At 41.7% G+C, this 15,395-nt stretch overlaps 1 protein-coding gene across 4 annotated transcripts in view; it reads right to left on the bottom strand.

The window, feature by feature from the left end:
- The window catches only part of LOC145392998 (epidermal retinol dehydrogenase 2-like), a 108,301-nt gene that overhangs the window by 35,918 nt on the left and 56,988 nt on the right, over positions 1-15,395 (bottom strand). For 3 of the 4 annotated variants that reach the window (XM_080267305.1, XM_080267304.1, XM_080267306.1), the window contains exons 4-5: positions 13,965-14,075; positions 11,175-11,336 (exon numbers count right to left, since the gene is read on the bottom strand). In XM_080267305.1, the coding sequence (XP_080123431.1) occupies positions 11,175-11,336; positions 13,965-14,075 (273 nt within the window). The remainder of the gene's footprint in view (positions 1-11,174; positions 11,337-13,964; positions 14,076-15,395) is intronic. The other variant, XM_080267307.1, reaches the window with a different exon arrangement.

The following is a 15,395-nucleotide window of genomic DNA, read 5'->3' as shown; positions in this document are numbered from 1 at the left end:
GATTGGAAGTCAGGTATAATTATTCCCTTGTACAAAGGAAAAGGGGAAAAAGAAGTGTGTGGTAATCATAGGGGCATTTGTCTTCTTAGTATAATAGGAAACGTGTATGGTAGGATACTTATAGACAGAGTTAGAGAAAGAACAGAGAAATTAGTTGGAGAAGAACAGGGAGGCTTTAGGAAGGGAGGAGGTTGTGTAGATCAGATATTCATTCTTAGATCTTTAGTGGAAAAGTTTCTAGAGAAGGGAAAGAAGTTGTATGCGGCTTTCATGGATTTGGAGAAAGCATATGACAGGGTGGATAGACAAGGATTGTGGAAAGTGTTAAGAATATATGGAGTAGATGGGAAGTTGTTGAATGCTGTGAAGAGTATGTACGATGGTGCGAGGGCTGCAGTGCGTGTGGATGGTGAACTAAGTGAATTTTTCTCTTTGAAAGTTGGTTTGAAACAGGGATGTGTCATGTCTCCATGGTTGTTCAATCTGTACATGGATGGGGTAATAAAAGAGGTACAAGGTAGGGTAGTGGATGTTGGAGTGGCCCTGGTGAGAGAGGATAGTGTTTGGAAACTCCCTGTACTGTTGTTTGCAGATGATACTGTGTTGTTGAGTGAAGACGAAGGGGAGCTGCAAGGCTTGGTGGATGAGTTTGAGAGAGTGTGTAAGAAACGGAACCTAAAGGTGAATGTAGGGAAGAGTAAAGTGATGGTCTTTGAGAGAGGTGAAGTTAGTGAATTTACAGCGAGGTTGGATGGTGAGGAATTGGAAAATGTGAGTACGTTTAAGTATTTGGGTAGTGTGATGAGTAAGGATGGAGGTTTGGAGGGTGAAGTGCTTGAAAGGGTACAGCAGGGAAGAAAGGTTGCTGGTTCCTTGAAAGCAGTGATAAGGAACAGGGAAGTGAGCATGGAAGTGAAAAAGTTACTACATGACAGTATTGTGATACCAACTCTAACGTATGGAAGTGAAGCTTGGACATTGTTGGAAGGACACAAGTCAAGAGTGAGAGCAGTGGAAATGAGTTATTTAAGAGGAGCATGTGGAGTCACGTGGAGAGACAGGCTGACGAATGAGGATATAAAGAAGCGTTGTGGTGTGGATGTGGATGTGATAGGAAGCGTTATGAGGAACACACTGAGGTGGTTTGACCATGTGGAGAGGATGGAGGGTGAAAGACTGACGAAGAGAGTGTATGTGAGTGAGGTGGAGGGGGGAAGAGGGAGGGGGAGGCCGAAGATGAGATGGAGGGATGGGGTGGAGAGGTATATGAGAGAGGGGGGTGTGAGTTGGGAGCAGGGCAGTGAAATGGCGGGGGACAGGGCGACTTGGAGGCGATTTGTTTGTGGCCACCCCAAACGGGATTGAGGCGTCTGGCAATAGATAGATAGATAGATATACAAACTATAACCCTCTAGACCATATTATTCCCTCTCATAAAAGGAGACAGAAAACTTGTAATACATATAGCATTGTTATGAAGTGAAATTTGCCAAATAGGCAGCCATGAGTTTTCCTGACACTTCCTTAAGTTTTTACGGTAGCTATTTCCGGTACAAGTCAGTTGCCAGTTTGCCTGCTGTTTGTATGCGTAGTTATTTCATAAGTTATGCATTAATTTTTATGCTCTTTTTCTCGATAATGTTTTATTTATGTGATTGTTTAAATTATGTCATTTAAGTGTTATGTAATGTAAGAAAACTCTTTTCATGTTTTGGATGTCTCCGAATTGGTAACTGTTGTTGCTAGGGGCAGGTACAAGACCAGCATGTTCTAAAATGTTGGAGAAGCAAGGAAGGTTATATAAGGTGGAGAAGAGAATCGAGCGAGTTTAGTTGGTTTTCAGTTCAATTTGAGTGTAGTGCAGTGTCAGTGAAGATTGTATATTTTCGGTACAGTGCTTGTGAAAACAGTGAAGTGTTGGCAAGCATTAAGTGTAATAACAGTCAAGTGTTGTCAAGCATTAAGCGTAACACCAGTTAGTAAAGTCTGTTTAGCTCCAGTGCTTGTGAGAACAATGAAGTGAGATTGGAAGGCATTAAGTGGAATTATCTGGAAAATAAAGACCGTGAACTTTAACCCGTTAACTGTGCATGGTGGTTTTTTGGAGGTGTCTGCCCTTCCCTGCCAAAACAATTTGTAACGTCCATCCCTCCTGGCAGTCATTCTGGCTGATCCTCCCCTACACCTGACTTCCCTGCACACACCACATCCACCCACCCCCTACTAAATGACTCAACTACTTCCCCCGTTCTACCTCTAAAATTTCCCACATTCCATGATGCCACTCTGATCCACTTGGTTAGTTTCCTCAAGCTTGCTTAGAATATCTCTCTTTCTTGTCATAAATGAGGTACGAATAACTAATAGGGAGAGACCTGGTGGTGGGATGAGAGTGTAGGAGCTTAGGTTAAGGAGAAAAGAAGACTTTTCTGGGAATGGAAGAAGGGTGGTAACAGAGAGGAATGCTTGGCTCCCAAGCGTAGGGTTAGAAAAGAGGTTTATAGGGTGAAGTCTGAGTAACAGAGACGTTTACCTGATAACCTAAATTGTGTGGAAAGGAACAGTATGATATTTAAGGTGGCAAATCAGATGAAGAGGGAGAATAGGGATATCATAGGTGAGCAGTGTGTGAAGAATGATGAAGGAAGGGTTGTGGTGAACAGTAGGAATATTAACCTGCGCCGTCCCGGTGACGTGAATTAACGCGGCAACATTGCAAGGTCCCTAATTTGCACAAGTGAGTGATTTCGCGAGTGATATTTGGCACGTATACATGGGACACCTTCCTCTATTCCTCTACAAGATGCCAAGCAGGAACAATGCCTTACACCGCATAACCTCCCCCCCCCCCGCACACCATTGTCTCGGCAATTCACCTGTTACCAGTGACCTGGCCAATAAAGACATTCAGGGCCAGAATGATTCCCCAATCGATGACAATGTGGAGGACAAAGTTTACATAGCATTAGAGGAAGAAACAGTCAGAAATGATGATCAGGTAATGTGGGAAAAAAAAAGGTCATGAATGGTGATGAGTGAAACAATGCTTATAATGCCTATATTACTGTTTGAAAACCAATATACTCTTGTACTACATATAAATTCGTACCAAGTAAATAAATAAATACTGTTTATGAGTGGATAAAATAGTTACCCTCCCATAGAACTCGTTTTCTTTGGTGCCAGCCTGTTAGAAAACCCAGTCAGGTAAGGAAGTACTCGCACCTAAATCTGGTATTTTAAACCTTAGGTGAGCGATTTCTCTAAGAATTTTCGATGTTTCTCACCAAAAGTGGATGGTTGAGCCAAAAAAAAAAAAAGATCCAAAAACGTCGGGATGGGGCGGGTTAAAGACGCCTGGAGAGAGCATTAAAGCCGGTTGTTGAATGAGGAGGTTGTCTGGGACAGGTAAGGTTTAGAGCCTGCAGATCAGTGTTGGGTCTTTGGCCTTTGATTGATGCTGCTACTATGAGCTGGGCAGTAGGCACGATGCAGGTGGAGAAAGCAGCAGTGTATCTGGGTTGACTGCTGAAATGTTGAAAGCCTCAGGAGGTATGGGAGTGAGGTTAGTCACTGACCTGATAAATACAATTATGTATGAGTGTGTTGTCACAGGTGATTGGGTGATGGATGTAACTGTAAATGTGTACAAGGGGAAGGGTGATGCCCTGGAAAAAGGTTATAGAGGCATAAAGCTTTCAGACCTGATAATGAAGGTAATGGAGAGAGTTCTAGAAGGTATGATTAAAGAAAGAGTGATTATTGATGAGATGAAGTTTGGGTTTATGCCAGGCAAAGGGACCACTGATGCCACAGTCACTGTTTGACAGATTCTGGAAAAATATATAGGAAAGAAAAGGAAACTGTACTTTGTTTTTTTATTAGGAGAAGGCCTTTGACAGAGTCCCTAGAGAGGTGGTGATGTGGGCAATGAGAAAGGTTGGGATCAAGGAGTGGTTGGTTAAGGTGGTTATGGCCATGTATGTGGGTGCTCACACCTAGGTAAGGGTGAATGGAGATTTGAGTGATGAGGATTCCGTGAATGTTGGTGTGCATCAGGGGTCAGTTTTGGGTCCCAAGTTGTTTTTCATGGTATTTGAAGCCCTCCCATGTGACTATAGAAATGGATTCATGTGGGAGATAATGTATGCTGATGATTTGGTGTTGACTGCAGAGAATGAAAGGGAGGCGAAGGAAAAATTTAGGAAGTGGAGAGATGGTAGGAGGAACAAGGACTTAAGAGTAAATGTAGATAAAACAAGTGATGGTATCTAGGGCTAGTGGCAGTACAGTCAAAGAAAAGGGAGAGTGGCAATGTGCAATTTGCCACAAGGGTGTGGGAGGTAATTTCACCTTGTGCAGTGTCTGTGATAGTTGGGTGCATCAGTGATGTAGTGGTATAAGAGGCAGACTGTGAGATAATGCTGATTTCATGTGTGTGGTGTGTTGGGGAGAGCATGTGGAGATTGTCAGGCGTGTTAGGATTGAACTTGCTGGCGAGTCTCTTGAGTCTGTGGAAGATTTGTTATTTGGGAGACATGTTATGGGCTGGAGGTGGGGCTGGAGCTAGCTCTGTGGCTTGAGTGAGGAGTCGTTAGAATAAGATCAGGGAGCTGTTGCCTCTCCCGACATTGAGAGGGCTCTCCCTCCATGCTAAGGGATCTTTGTATGCAGTATGTGTTAGGGAGTGTAATGTTGTATTGTAGTGAGACCTCGGCAGTAATGGAAGAGGATATTCGCAGGCTCAAACGTACAGAAATGACAATGATTAGGTGGATATGCAACGCGTCCCTGACTGTGGCCTGGGGGGGCTGGGTTTACGATGGAAGAGCCGAGAGGTAGGAAGGGACTGGAGTGTACTGGTATTGTGATGAGGAGAGGTAGACTGAGATGGCTTGGGCATGTGGAGAGGCTGAGGAATGACAATTGGGTGCAAAAAGTGAGAAATGTTAAGGCTGGGAGTAGGACTGCGAGAGGTAGACCGAAAAAGACATGGAATGAGGTCATTGAGTGTAACCTCAGGGATAAGGGACTGAATAGAGAAGCTGCCAGGGATCGAGCAGCATGAATAGCTGTCATTAGGTGACCAAGGCTGATGCTTGCAAGCATGTTGTAACCTTCAAAAATGGAGCAAAATGAAACAAGCCACTTTTCTAATTTTTTAGCACTCAGAAAATACTGTACTTTATTGTCAGAACTTATTTTTAAACACTTCCCAAATACTGCACTGAACACTTTGTACACCTTATTATTTACAGTCTTACAACCTAAGGATGTTCACTTTTCCTGAAAAATAAGAATGACAACAGCCGCTCTGGACTGAGGTCAGTGAGTCCGGAATGCTTCTGGCTTTATTGAACTTTTCATGATACTGTATATAAGAATTTAGTCTGGTTGGCTCCTAGAGTCCAATAACAGCGAATTCAGGTATACTGCAGTCCGTTATATAAAGGTTTTACTGTATTTCTCAATGTGGTGACCATATCACTGCTGCAAACTCAAGTCTTGATCTTATCATGGACACTATAATCTCTCAACATCTCTCATCCATAAAATTAAAACCTACTCTCATGTTTGTCATGAACATCTTGGACACTTTAATCTCTCTCAACATCTTTGCATTCATAAAAGTAAAAGATATTCTTATGTTTATCAAGAGTCCCATGCTCCTCCAATAATCCTTTAACCTGCCGACTCCCACTGACATACAGTGCTCGTCAGAAGTATCGAGCGCCCTGCATCCCTCCTACGAAACAAACCTTTCAACATTGAAAAAACATATAAATAATGCATTTTATTTACCTTTAGTGCTTCGTAGGGTATCCTTTATGCTTCTTCACGGACCTGAGATGTCTTGCAAGTGAAAGGGCGAGGCTCCTGAGGTGCTGGAGGGATATTTTGTCCCAGGAGTCACGAATGGCGGCCTCCAGCTTAGGCAGAGAGCTCACGTCCTTCCCTTGGAGACTCTTCTTTACGAGGTACCAGAGGTTTTCAATCGAGTTGAGGTCTGGGCTATTTCCTGGCCAGTCTTTCATGAATGAGACCTGGCAGTCACAAAGCCAATTGGTGACCAATTTGGCCTTGTGAGCAGGTGCACCGTCCTGCCGAAACACTCGTGCACCTGTTAGCTCGAAGGAGTCTGGTAAATGATCACACAGAAGCTCCAGGTAAACATCCTGATTCACTCTAAGGTTTTTGGGAAGTACAACAAGCTTCCCCAAACCCTTCCCTGAGAAACAACCCCACACCATGAGTGAATCAGGATGTTTAACTGTGCTTTCAACATACCGTGGGTCAAGTGGGTAACTACCTTTGCGTCGATACACACGTGTTCCTCTGTTACAGGTGACACTAAACATTGCCTCATCAGACCACAACACTGACAACCATTGCTCCTCACCCCAGTTAAGATATTTATTAGCAAAGGCAAGCCTACAAAGTCGCTGGTTTTTTGTGAGAAGAGGCTTTCTCACAGGCCTGTGACTTGTGTAACCAAGTCATGGACCCTACGAGACACTGTTCTCACAGACACCTCACCAAACACTTCCGGGTTGCTCTCCTTTAGTTTCCTTGCACTCAAACGAGGATTAGACTCCACTGCACATTTTAAAACATTAACAGACCATGGGGAAGTTTCCCTAGGCCTACCAGACCACAGTTTCTTTGTGGGAAGTTTACCACTGTTTTCCACTCGAAACCGCGCGCACCACCGACGCACTGTTGATCAAGCCACACCAACCAATTCACTAATTTCCTTTGTCTGGTGGCCTGCCTCCTTTAGAGCAATGATCTGGGATATGATTTCACTCGATAGTTCACGGGTAGGTGCCATAACAAAGTGGCGAAAGCCAAAACACTGCGGGACACTCGGTAAAAAAGGGGGGAAAAAAGAGAGGGAGACACGATGGAGTTCCTCTCTCTCAGGCGGCCCATGGGCAACTGAGGCGGGAACCAACCAGTGCATTGGAAGGCCTCAGGCTACCGTTACGTCATGCTAGCGCCGCAAACTTGTGGCTCAATTTTTACCCCCCAAAATGGGTGATTCTTTTTTGGCCATAAGTATTGCGCACCCGGCCATGGGCGCTCGATATTTCTGACGAGCCCTGTATATATATGTCCAAACGTTTCATCACTGTGACTTACGTTGACGTATATAAATGCGCCGCAATTGCAAGGTCCGTCATTTGCACATTTCTGATGATGCCAATGACGACTGATGATGATGATGATGACATGACGATAATGATGTCAAAATCAACATAACAATATGCCTCCCATATTCACACAGGGTGGGGAGATCAAATACATGGCTATAAAGGAATCCCTTTCTCACTGACTGATACAGGTGCAGTCAAATTAACAACCACACCTAACAGTGGTACAGCTAGGAGGGGGCTGGGGGATCCTAGTTGTCCAGAAACCCTCCCTCAGGTTAGTAGCTGAGGTCATTAAAGATCCGTGAGGTTCATTATGACCCAAGACATTTATCAATACCCATCTCTTTCACCCATCACTGCTTTGTTATTTAGCTAATATAATTTCAGTTTTTCACCGTGAGTACAGCACTTCTCTCATCCATTTTCCATGTTCCTCTCTCTTTCACCTTGCACACCACAAATATATGATCACACAATCCTCTATGCTGTCATCTTTCAACTCTTGTGTCAAGGAAAATAATCTTTCTACATCACATACTCAAATGAGCTTCTATCAACATTCTATACAAAGTATACATATTTATGGAGTAGATGGTAAGTTGCTGAAGGCCATGAAGAGTATGTATGAGGATGCTAAGTTTGCAGTGTGTGTGGATAGTGAACTGTGTGAATTTTTCTATTTGAAGGTTCGGTTGAAACAAGGATATGTCATGTCTCCATGGTTATTCAGTCTGTATATGGATGGGGTTATAAAGGAGAAACAAGGTACGGCAGTGGATGTTGGAGCAGCCCTAGTGACAGAGGGCAGTGTTTGGAAACTCCCTGTACTGTTGTTCTCAGATGATACTGTGTTGTTCAGTGAAGACAAAGGGGAGCTGCAAGGCTTGGTGGATGAGTTTGGGAAAGTATGTAAGATATGGAATCTAAAGGCGAACGTAGGGAAGAGTAAAGTTATGGTCTTCGAGAGAAGTGAAGCCAGTGAATGTACAGTGAGGTTGGATGAGGAGGAAATGGAAAATGTGAATGCATTTAGGTACTGTACTTGGGTAGGGTGATGAGTGACGATGGAAGTTTAGAGGGTGAAGTGCTTGAAAGGGTACAACAGGGATGAAAGGTTGCTGGTTCCTTGAAAGCAGTGATAAGAAACAGGGAAGCAAGCACAGAAGTGAAAATGCTACTACATGACAGTATTGTGATACCAATTCTAATGTATGGAAAAGAAGTTTGGACCTTGTTGAAGGGACAGAAGTCAAGAGTGAGAGCAGTGGAAATGAGTTATATGAGAGGAGCATGTGGAGTCACATGGAGAGACAGACTGACAAATGAGGAAGTGAAGAAGACTTGTGGTGTGGATGTGGATGTGATAGAAAGCGTTAGGAGAAAAATATTGAAGTGGTTTGGCCATGTGGAGAGGACAGAGAGTGCGAGACTGACAAGGCGAGAGTATGTGAGTGAGGTGGAAGGGGGGAGAGGAAGGGGGAGGACAAGGATGAGATGGAGGGATGGAGTGGAGAGGTATATGAGAGAGGGGTGTGTGAGCTGGGAGCAGGGCAATGAAATGGCTGGGGACAGGGCGACATGGAGGAGATTTGTGTGTGACCACGTCTTACGGGATTAAGGTGTCTGGCAATAGACAGAGAGATAGACATATTTATGTACTTTGTTGTCTTTAAATTCTGACTTACCTATGCACAAGTTTTGTTCCTGACATGTTTCCTTCAGCCAACATACATTATAATGTTCTCTGAACACTCCAACATGGGCCATTTCATCATTTACTGGACCAATCAGAACAAAGTCTCAGTTACAATCACTCTCCCCTCCTCCTGTATCACAAAAGCTACAGCATGAAACTGCTGACGATTAATGATGAGCCATGCCAGTGGGGTTATTGCATCCCTGAAATACATGTAATGAATAAAGTGGGATTCCAGTTCTTACTTCCTTTCCCTCCTCTTAACCACTTTTTGCATCACACAAAAAGTTTGTGTCAGCATTCTTTGACCTTATGGATAATTTTACATAACAGATAACTTCCACGCCATAGTGTAAATATATCCATCCATTCAACCATCATCCCATTCAGTACTGACCCACTGGGAGCTAGGCAACTCAGTCCAGACAGTTAAAGCTGGAGGGATCAATTGCTTTCCAGAGCAGCATTTCACTTGCAATGAAAACCAGCTACCTCCTGGAAGTAGACCCTTATTGGTTACACCCAGATGAAGGGCCTTAACCTACCAGACCTTAGAACTGTTCCAAGCATGCCTCACAGTATAATGTACCTACTCACTATAACAGAGGACTTTTAAAGAGTATTACCAGCCATTTAACTAGTACTGTGTATGTATGATGCATCCTGCAAAAATTTCTGGTTACACCAGTCAACAGTAAAAAATCATCATGAAAGTTTAGTGGTGCTCATGATACAGTTTTAGGTGATGATTCCGAAAATCCCATCCATTTTTTCCTATCACATCTAGTTTTTATGATGAGTGATGAACCTTCATGCTGAAACTGTACTGGTATATAACAATATTCATACACATTCCTGTTCTTAACACTGCTTATGCTTTCTTGCAGCTGCTGTTGTTTATTGAATCAGTTGAAATGTCACGCCAATGCAAAAACAGCCCCAACTGCTTCTGCCATGTTTGTGGTTCGTTCACCCCCAAGGGACAGTGACACAACATCATGAACGATATCATGAAGGTCTATCATCTATACTTCGGCTGCGCTCTTGCAGATCAAGACAGAAAATGGGCACCGCATGTAATTTGTGCAGCTTGTTTGAATAGACTTAGAGATTGGCTGAAAAGAGAAAAAAAGCAATACCATTCGCCATTCCTATGATATGGAGGGAGCCGAAAGACCATGCTACAGATTGTTACTCCGGCAAGGTCAACATATCCAGGTTTTCTGTTAAGAACAAGCACAAGACTGCTTATACCAGTTTGGAATCCGCTATAAGACCAGTGCCACACAACGATGAAGCTCTTCCCATTCCAATACCACCAGAAGATGATATCGCCAGCAGCGATGATGAGGACGAAGATTTAGCCCAAACTGAGTCATATGAAGCAGCTGAGGATGCAGAGTTTTTAGCCGACAATGACGACACACCTGAACAGTTCTCTCAAGGAGAGATGAATGACAGTTAGAGATTTGGGACTACCGAAGGACAAGGATGAACTTCTGGCATCTCATTTGAAAGAAAAATGTCTGCTCAAGAAAAATGTTCTGGTAACATACTTCAGAAAATAAAATGAAGTTCTTCATATTTTTCTGCTGATGGACCACTATGTCTTTACAACAACGATGATGGATTGTTCCGCTGCCTTTCACAGGAGCATGATCCTTCTCAATGGCGTTTAATGAATAATCGAAGAAAAGCTTGAAGGCGGGATTGCTGCACAATGGGAATATGAAACCTTCTGTGGAGCATCGCTATCAAGGCTTCTGAAATGGAAGTATGGTCGTGGATTACTGCTGGATGCTGTACAGGAGCGAGCCTGGAACGCAGCATCGAAGAAAGTCTAAAGCTCAACGATTTTGAGTAGTATGACATTTGCAAAAGTGCACTGAAACTCACTCTCTGTTATATGTCTTGCAGGAGAATTTCCTGTTTTGTAATTTCAATTTGGATGAAAATATATTGTATATGTGGACTATTTGGAGACACTGAATTTATACGAGGAATCAACATACAGTACTTCAAAAAACTTCGAAACCTCAAACATACTAAGAAAAACTTCGTTTTTATAAATAAGCATATGTGATCAGCGGTGGCATTCAACCAAAATGATACAAAGCAGTTACCATTAAACTGTGACATGCTACACTAAAATGGACAACTTATTCGTGATCGTCGTCAAAAATAGGTCGAGAAATATTATATTTTATACCTGATAAGTGAAAAAAAGTTTGTTTATGTAGACCTGTGATCAAAAACTTCAAAGAGAGGTAAAATATGCACCTGAAGAAAAATAGGAAAATGTGGTCTGGCAGACATCTTACCATCAGTTCAATTCGAAGACTCTCATCAAAGCCAACAGCTGCAAATTTTGATGCACAGTAGTCAGCCAGCTTGTTAACTCCTGCCAGGCCAGCAAGGGAGGCAATGGTCACAATATGGCCATGATTACTTGACATCATCTCAGGTAGGAAGGCTTTGGTGGTCTGTGGTCAGATTATGAGCACTATTCAGTATTACTGTACTGTATTTTCATTCAATCAAGTCACAAAATCTCAAATTAAAGACCTTATAAGATTTGGTATAATATACTTAAGTTATATCCTAACAGGATGGATACTGTATTGTCACAGATAAAAACAGAAAAAAAGTAAAAATTGTTTGAGAACTGGAAATGTTGTGGATGTTATTAAATTTAATCCTGTCACTCTGGGAGGTCTAAAGTGAACAATATTCTCAGGTATTAGCTATAACAAAATTAAAAATATGTCTCTGGGCATAAGAGGTTAATGGATATTGGTCCCAACCCCTTTATTCCTAGGAGTTATTCCTACGATGAGTAACTTTATATGACAGGGGTCATCACTTCTGTTGCATTGCTAATGTGGATCTGTGCAAGTCACACAAATGAAACCCATTATATAAGAGCTAATGTGTTAATCTCATTTCCATACAACCCCTAAACCCTCCCTTGTATGGCCAGACCTGGTGAATGATACGCTTTCTAAAGAGATTCCTTACTATTCTGAGGTTGTTGTTGTAGTTGCTTAACCCCAGTCTGTCTGGCCAGGCAGACCTGTCAACTGCAGGTAAGCAACTGCCCTCATCAGGTCACCCCATCAGTTGTGAGTGTGACGGTTCATAATCTCAATGTGGGTTTTGACAATTTTGAATGTATACAATCAAATCAAGTGACACTGTTGATATTAACCCAATCAGGTTTCGGGGCTGGGCACATTGTGTTTGTGCTAGAGTCAGCCACTCTCAAGCTGACCCACATTTTTGCAGCACACTATTTTTCTTTGAACCCACTATGTAAATACTTTTCAGGACATAATGTTGGTTTTGGTGTCATTTTAAAGCTGAATAGTTGTACTTTATCGTAGTTTGTTCAAAAAAGGAGAACAAAGAAAATAAAATGTTAAAATGACGAGCTGAAGTTAGGCGAAAACCAAAAATTTTATAACTTGCTGTAGAAAAATATTCTGTAAAAAAAAAAAAAATAAAGATATGTAAATTTGGTTTAAACCATGCAAAACTACAATAAATTACCTTTACAATGATATATAGACTATGGTAATTTTTGCATTTTATTGCGCGGTAAAGCGAAAGGAAAGAGAAGCACAATTTTATTTTAGTCTTGGCCGCATATTCACTTTGCAATCTTTTTCTTTGATTGGTCAGTGTAAATACACTTTTTACGATAGGATGCTGGTTGTGGTGTTATTTTGAAGCTGAATAGTTGTACTTTATCGTAGTATGTTCAAAAAAGGAAAATAAAGAATATAAAATGTCAAAGTGACGAGTTGAAGTTAGGCAAAAACCAGAAATTATATACCTTGCTGTTGAAAAATACTTGCCAAGAATAAAGTGATAAAGAAACAAAGCCATGAGTCACCAGCTGTGCAGTACCCGCAAGGGATAGAGCAACCATTCCTTTACGTCAGGGTCGAGTCTCTTTGTTATGACTTGTAAACGTGATTTATGATGAATATTTTACAAAAATTTCTTAAATTGACGATTAAAAGTGTCATCGGAATCTCTGAGGTTGGATTTGAAATGATGATCAAAATAGTAATTTGAATCTCAAAGGGTTAATTTATAGCTATGTCATGATTTGTCTGTGGCCACCCCTTTTGGAATTAAGGCATCTGGCAACAGACAGATAGATAAATAAACAGTACCTGTATATGTGTCACAATTAACAGACAATAATGAGCCCAGAAGAATACTGTCAATGCTTAATGAGAAATGTCTACTATGTCATGCAATGTGAGAGAACAAAACTGTAATTTCAAGATGGAAAATGGCAGTATACTTTTGTTTACTTACTGTTATATTACTTAAATACAGGTAGTAATCTGTCATACATATCAGAGAAATAAGGCACAATTTAGTAAAATACTGAACAGTTTGACAATCATCTGAATTTTCAACTGAGTTCGGCCTGAAATAGTTAATTAAAAATTCTTGCAAGATGAATTATTGGTGGTCATGGTTTGGGTCACCATTCATGTCAAACCTATGCAAGACATTTGCATGTAACTCGAGGTATGGCCGTACAGTATTCAGTATAATATGAAAAAGATCTCTTTGTGCTAACAGTTATCTGGTAACTGATACAGCATAGGAGTCAATTCCTTCCAACCATTTTTTTGAGTAACTTACTATGAAGCTCATTAATACTCCTGCTATAGCTGCCATCACCTATACTGCTGCTACTATAGCTTCCATCATCCTTCCTGCCCCATCACACCACACTTGCTACACATCAGTCACCTCTACTAGTACCACTAACACCTGTTTGCCACCACTACTCCTGCCATTGCACTAAAAGCTGGAAAAAAAAGTTATATGTATATGGGCATATATGGAGGGATGGGGTGGAGAGGTATATGAGAGAGGGAGGTGTGAATTGGGAGCGGGGCAGTGAAATGGCAGGGGACAGGGCGACGTGGAGGCGATTTGTTTGTGGCCACCCCGAAAGGGATTGAGGCGTCTGGCAATAGATAGATAGATAGACTGTGATCTAATACATGGCAAAATGCAATAAAACTACAGTAATAAACACTGAATAAATAAAGAGGTGATATGGCAAAGCAGTGATTACTTACCCAGAAGTGGCTCATTATATTGACATCAAAAGTCTTTTTGATGAGTTCATCCGGAGAATCCTTGAAGGTTTTGCCAGTGACTATTCCTGCATTGTTGACCAGTATGTCCACCTATAGGCAAGTATGGAATTAGGATTATACAGATAAGATCGTCAATTGGTTTCCTTTTTTCACACTGAGTAGAATGATCAATAGCATGGTTCTCAACTCTTGTGAGCCATGAATTACAGGAGATGGAAGTTCCAGTTACAGTGCCCTCCTGTGCCACCAAGATTATGAAGCTACTTGTACAGTACATCTGATGGTTGACAGGATCACCATACTTTTTTGCTGGTCTAAGAAAGGTGGCTTCAATCCTTCAACTCATGTTTTAATTGCTTATTACAATATGAAAGGACTGTGTTTATATTCTTTCTCTTTCATCCCCACGGTATACAAGAAACAAGAAAGAATTCAGCTACCTGGTAACTCTTGTACTCAAGCAATCAGTCTGATTAATTTAATCTACAGTTTCCATAATCTGTTCCTGAACAGTAAAGACTATTTTTTAATGCAGAAAACTAAATATAGGCAAAAAACTGTGCACTTTAGCCTCAACATGATACCATACAAACCTAACATTTCTGCAACCCATAACCACAAAACCACACCACAGTTCGAAGCTCTCTGGGAAGAAACTGCAGCAAATCATAAGACAATACATACCTAGATGCCTGATAGCATCCCATACACTCAACTGAGATTAATTTCACACAGCTGTCATTAATAGCCCTCTATATCAGCTGATTAGTGTCCTACTAACCTGCACACAAATTTGTGAAATGCTCAGACCTCACAATGACTTGTAAACATTCCATATTCATGTTTGCAGATAAATACATGGACTCAGGAACTTCTCTGTACTGTACTGTACTGTATTAACATGGTCCAGTAAACATCTACAGCTATATTCCTAGTCCTCTAAGACCATGATACTGTATTCCTAGTTGCTTCGTACTGGGTTTAGGAAGCAGGCAAACTACCATATGGAATTTGTTATGTCTGAGGGCAGTTTTCCAGCATTATAGGGCATCTAATGGCACTATTTGCCTGGTGTAATTCAAAAGTAATGAGACTGGCTTCATAAAATATTTTTTACATATTGCCTGTGGGTGACTCTGCACTGAGTGACAAGCCAAATGGTTTCCTGTACACCAGGAAACCATTTACTATGCTGGGTGGTAACCATATAATCAAATTTTGGCGCCTGGTGGTTTAGTGGGTAATTATTGCACTCCAATCGGATTGCCGGTGAAGGTTTATATCCAAGGAGTGGTTGGGGTTTATTGCTTATGTAATGCCAATCAGGGATGAGTGAAGCTGGTCACTCTCATCTTAAATGTCGGGACCAACTGCCTAGGGCCCGGACTCCTACGCTCCTCATGGGGCAAT

This window comes from Coenobita brevimanus, chromosome 23, assembly GCF_032717465.1.
Source record: "Coenobita brevimanus isolate Jiangsu-jjx chromosome 23, ASM3271746v2, whole genome shotgun sequence".
Classification (NCBI taxonomy): domain Eukaryota; kingdom Metazoa; phylum Arthropoda; class Malacostraca; order Decapoda; family Coenobitidae; genus Coenobita; species Coenobita brevimanus.
Note: the sequence above shows the minus strand (reverse complement) of the source record. Positions and strands in the feature narration are given on the sequence as shown.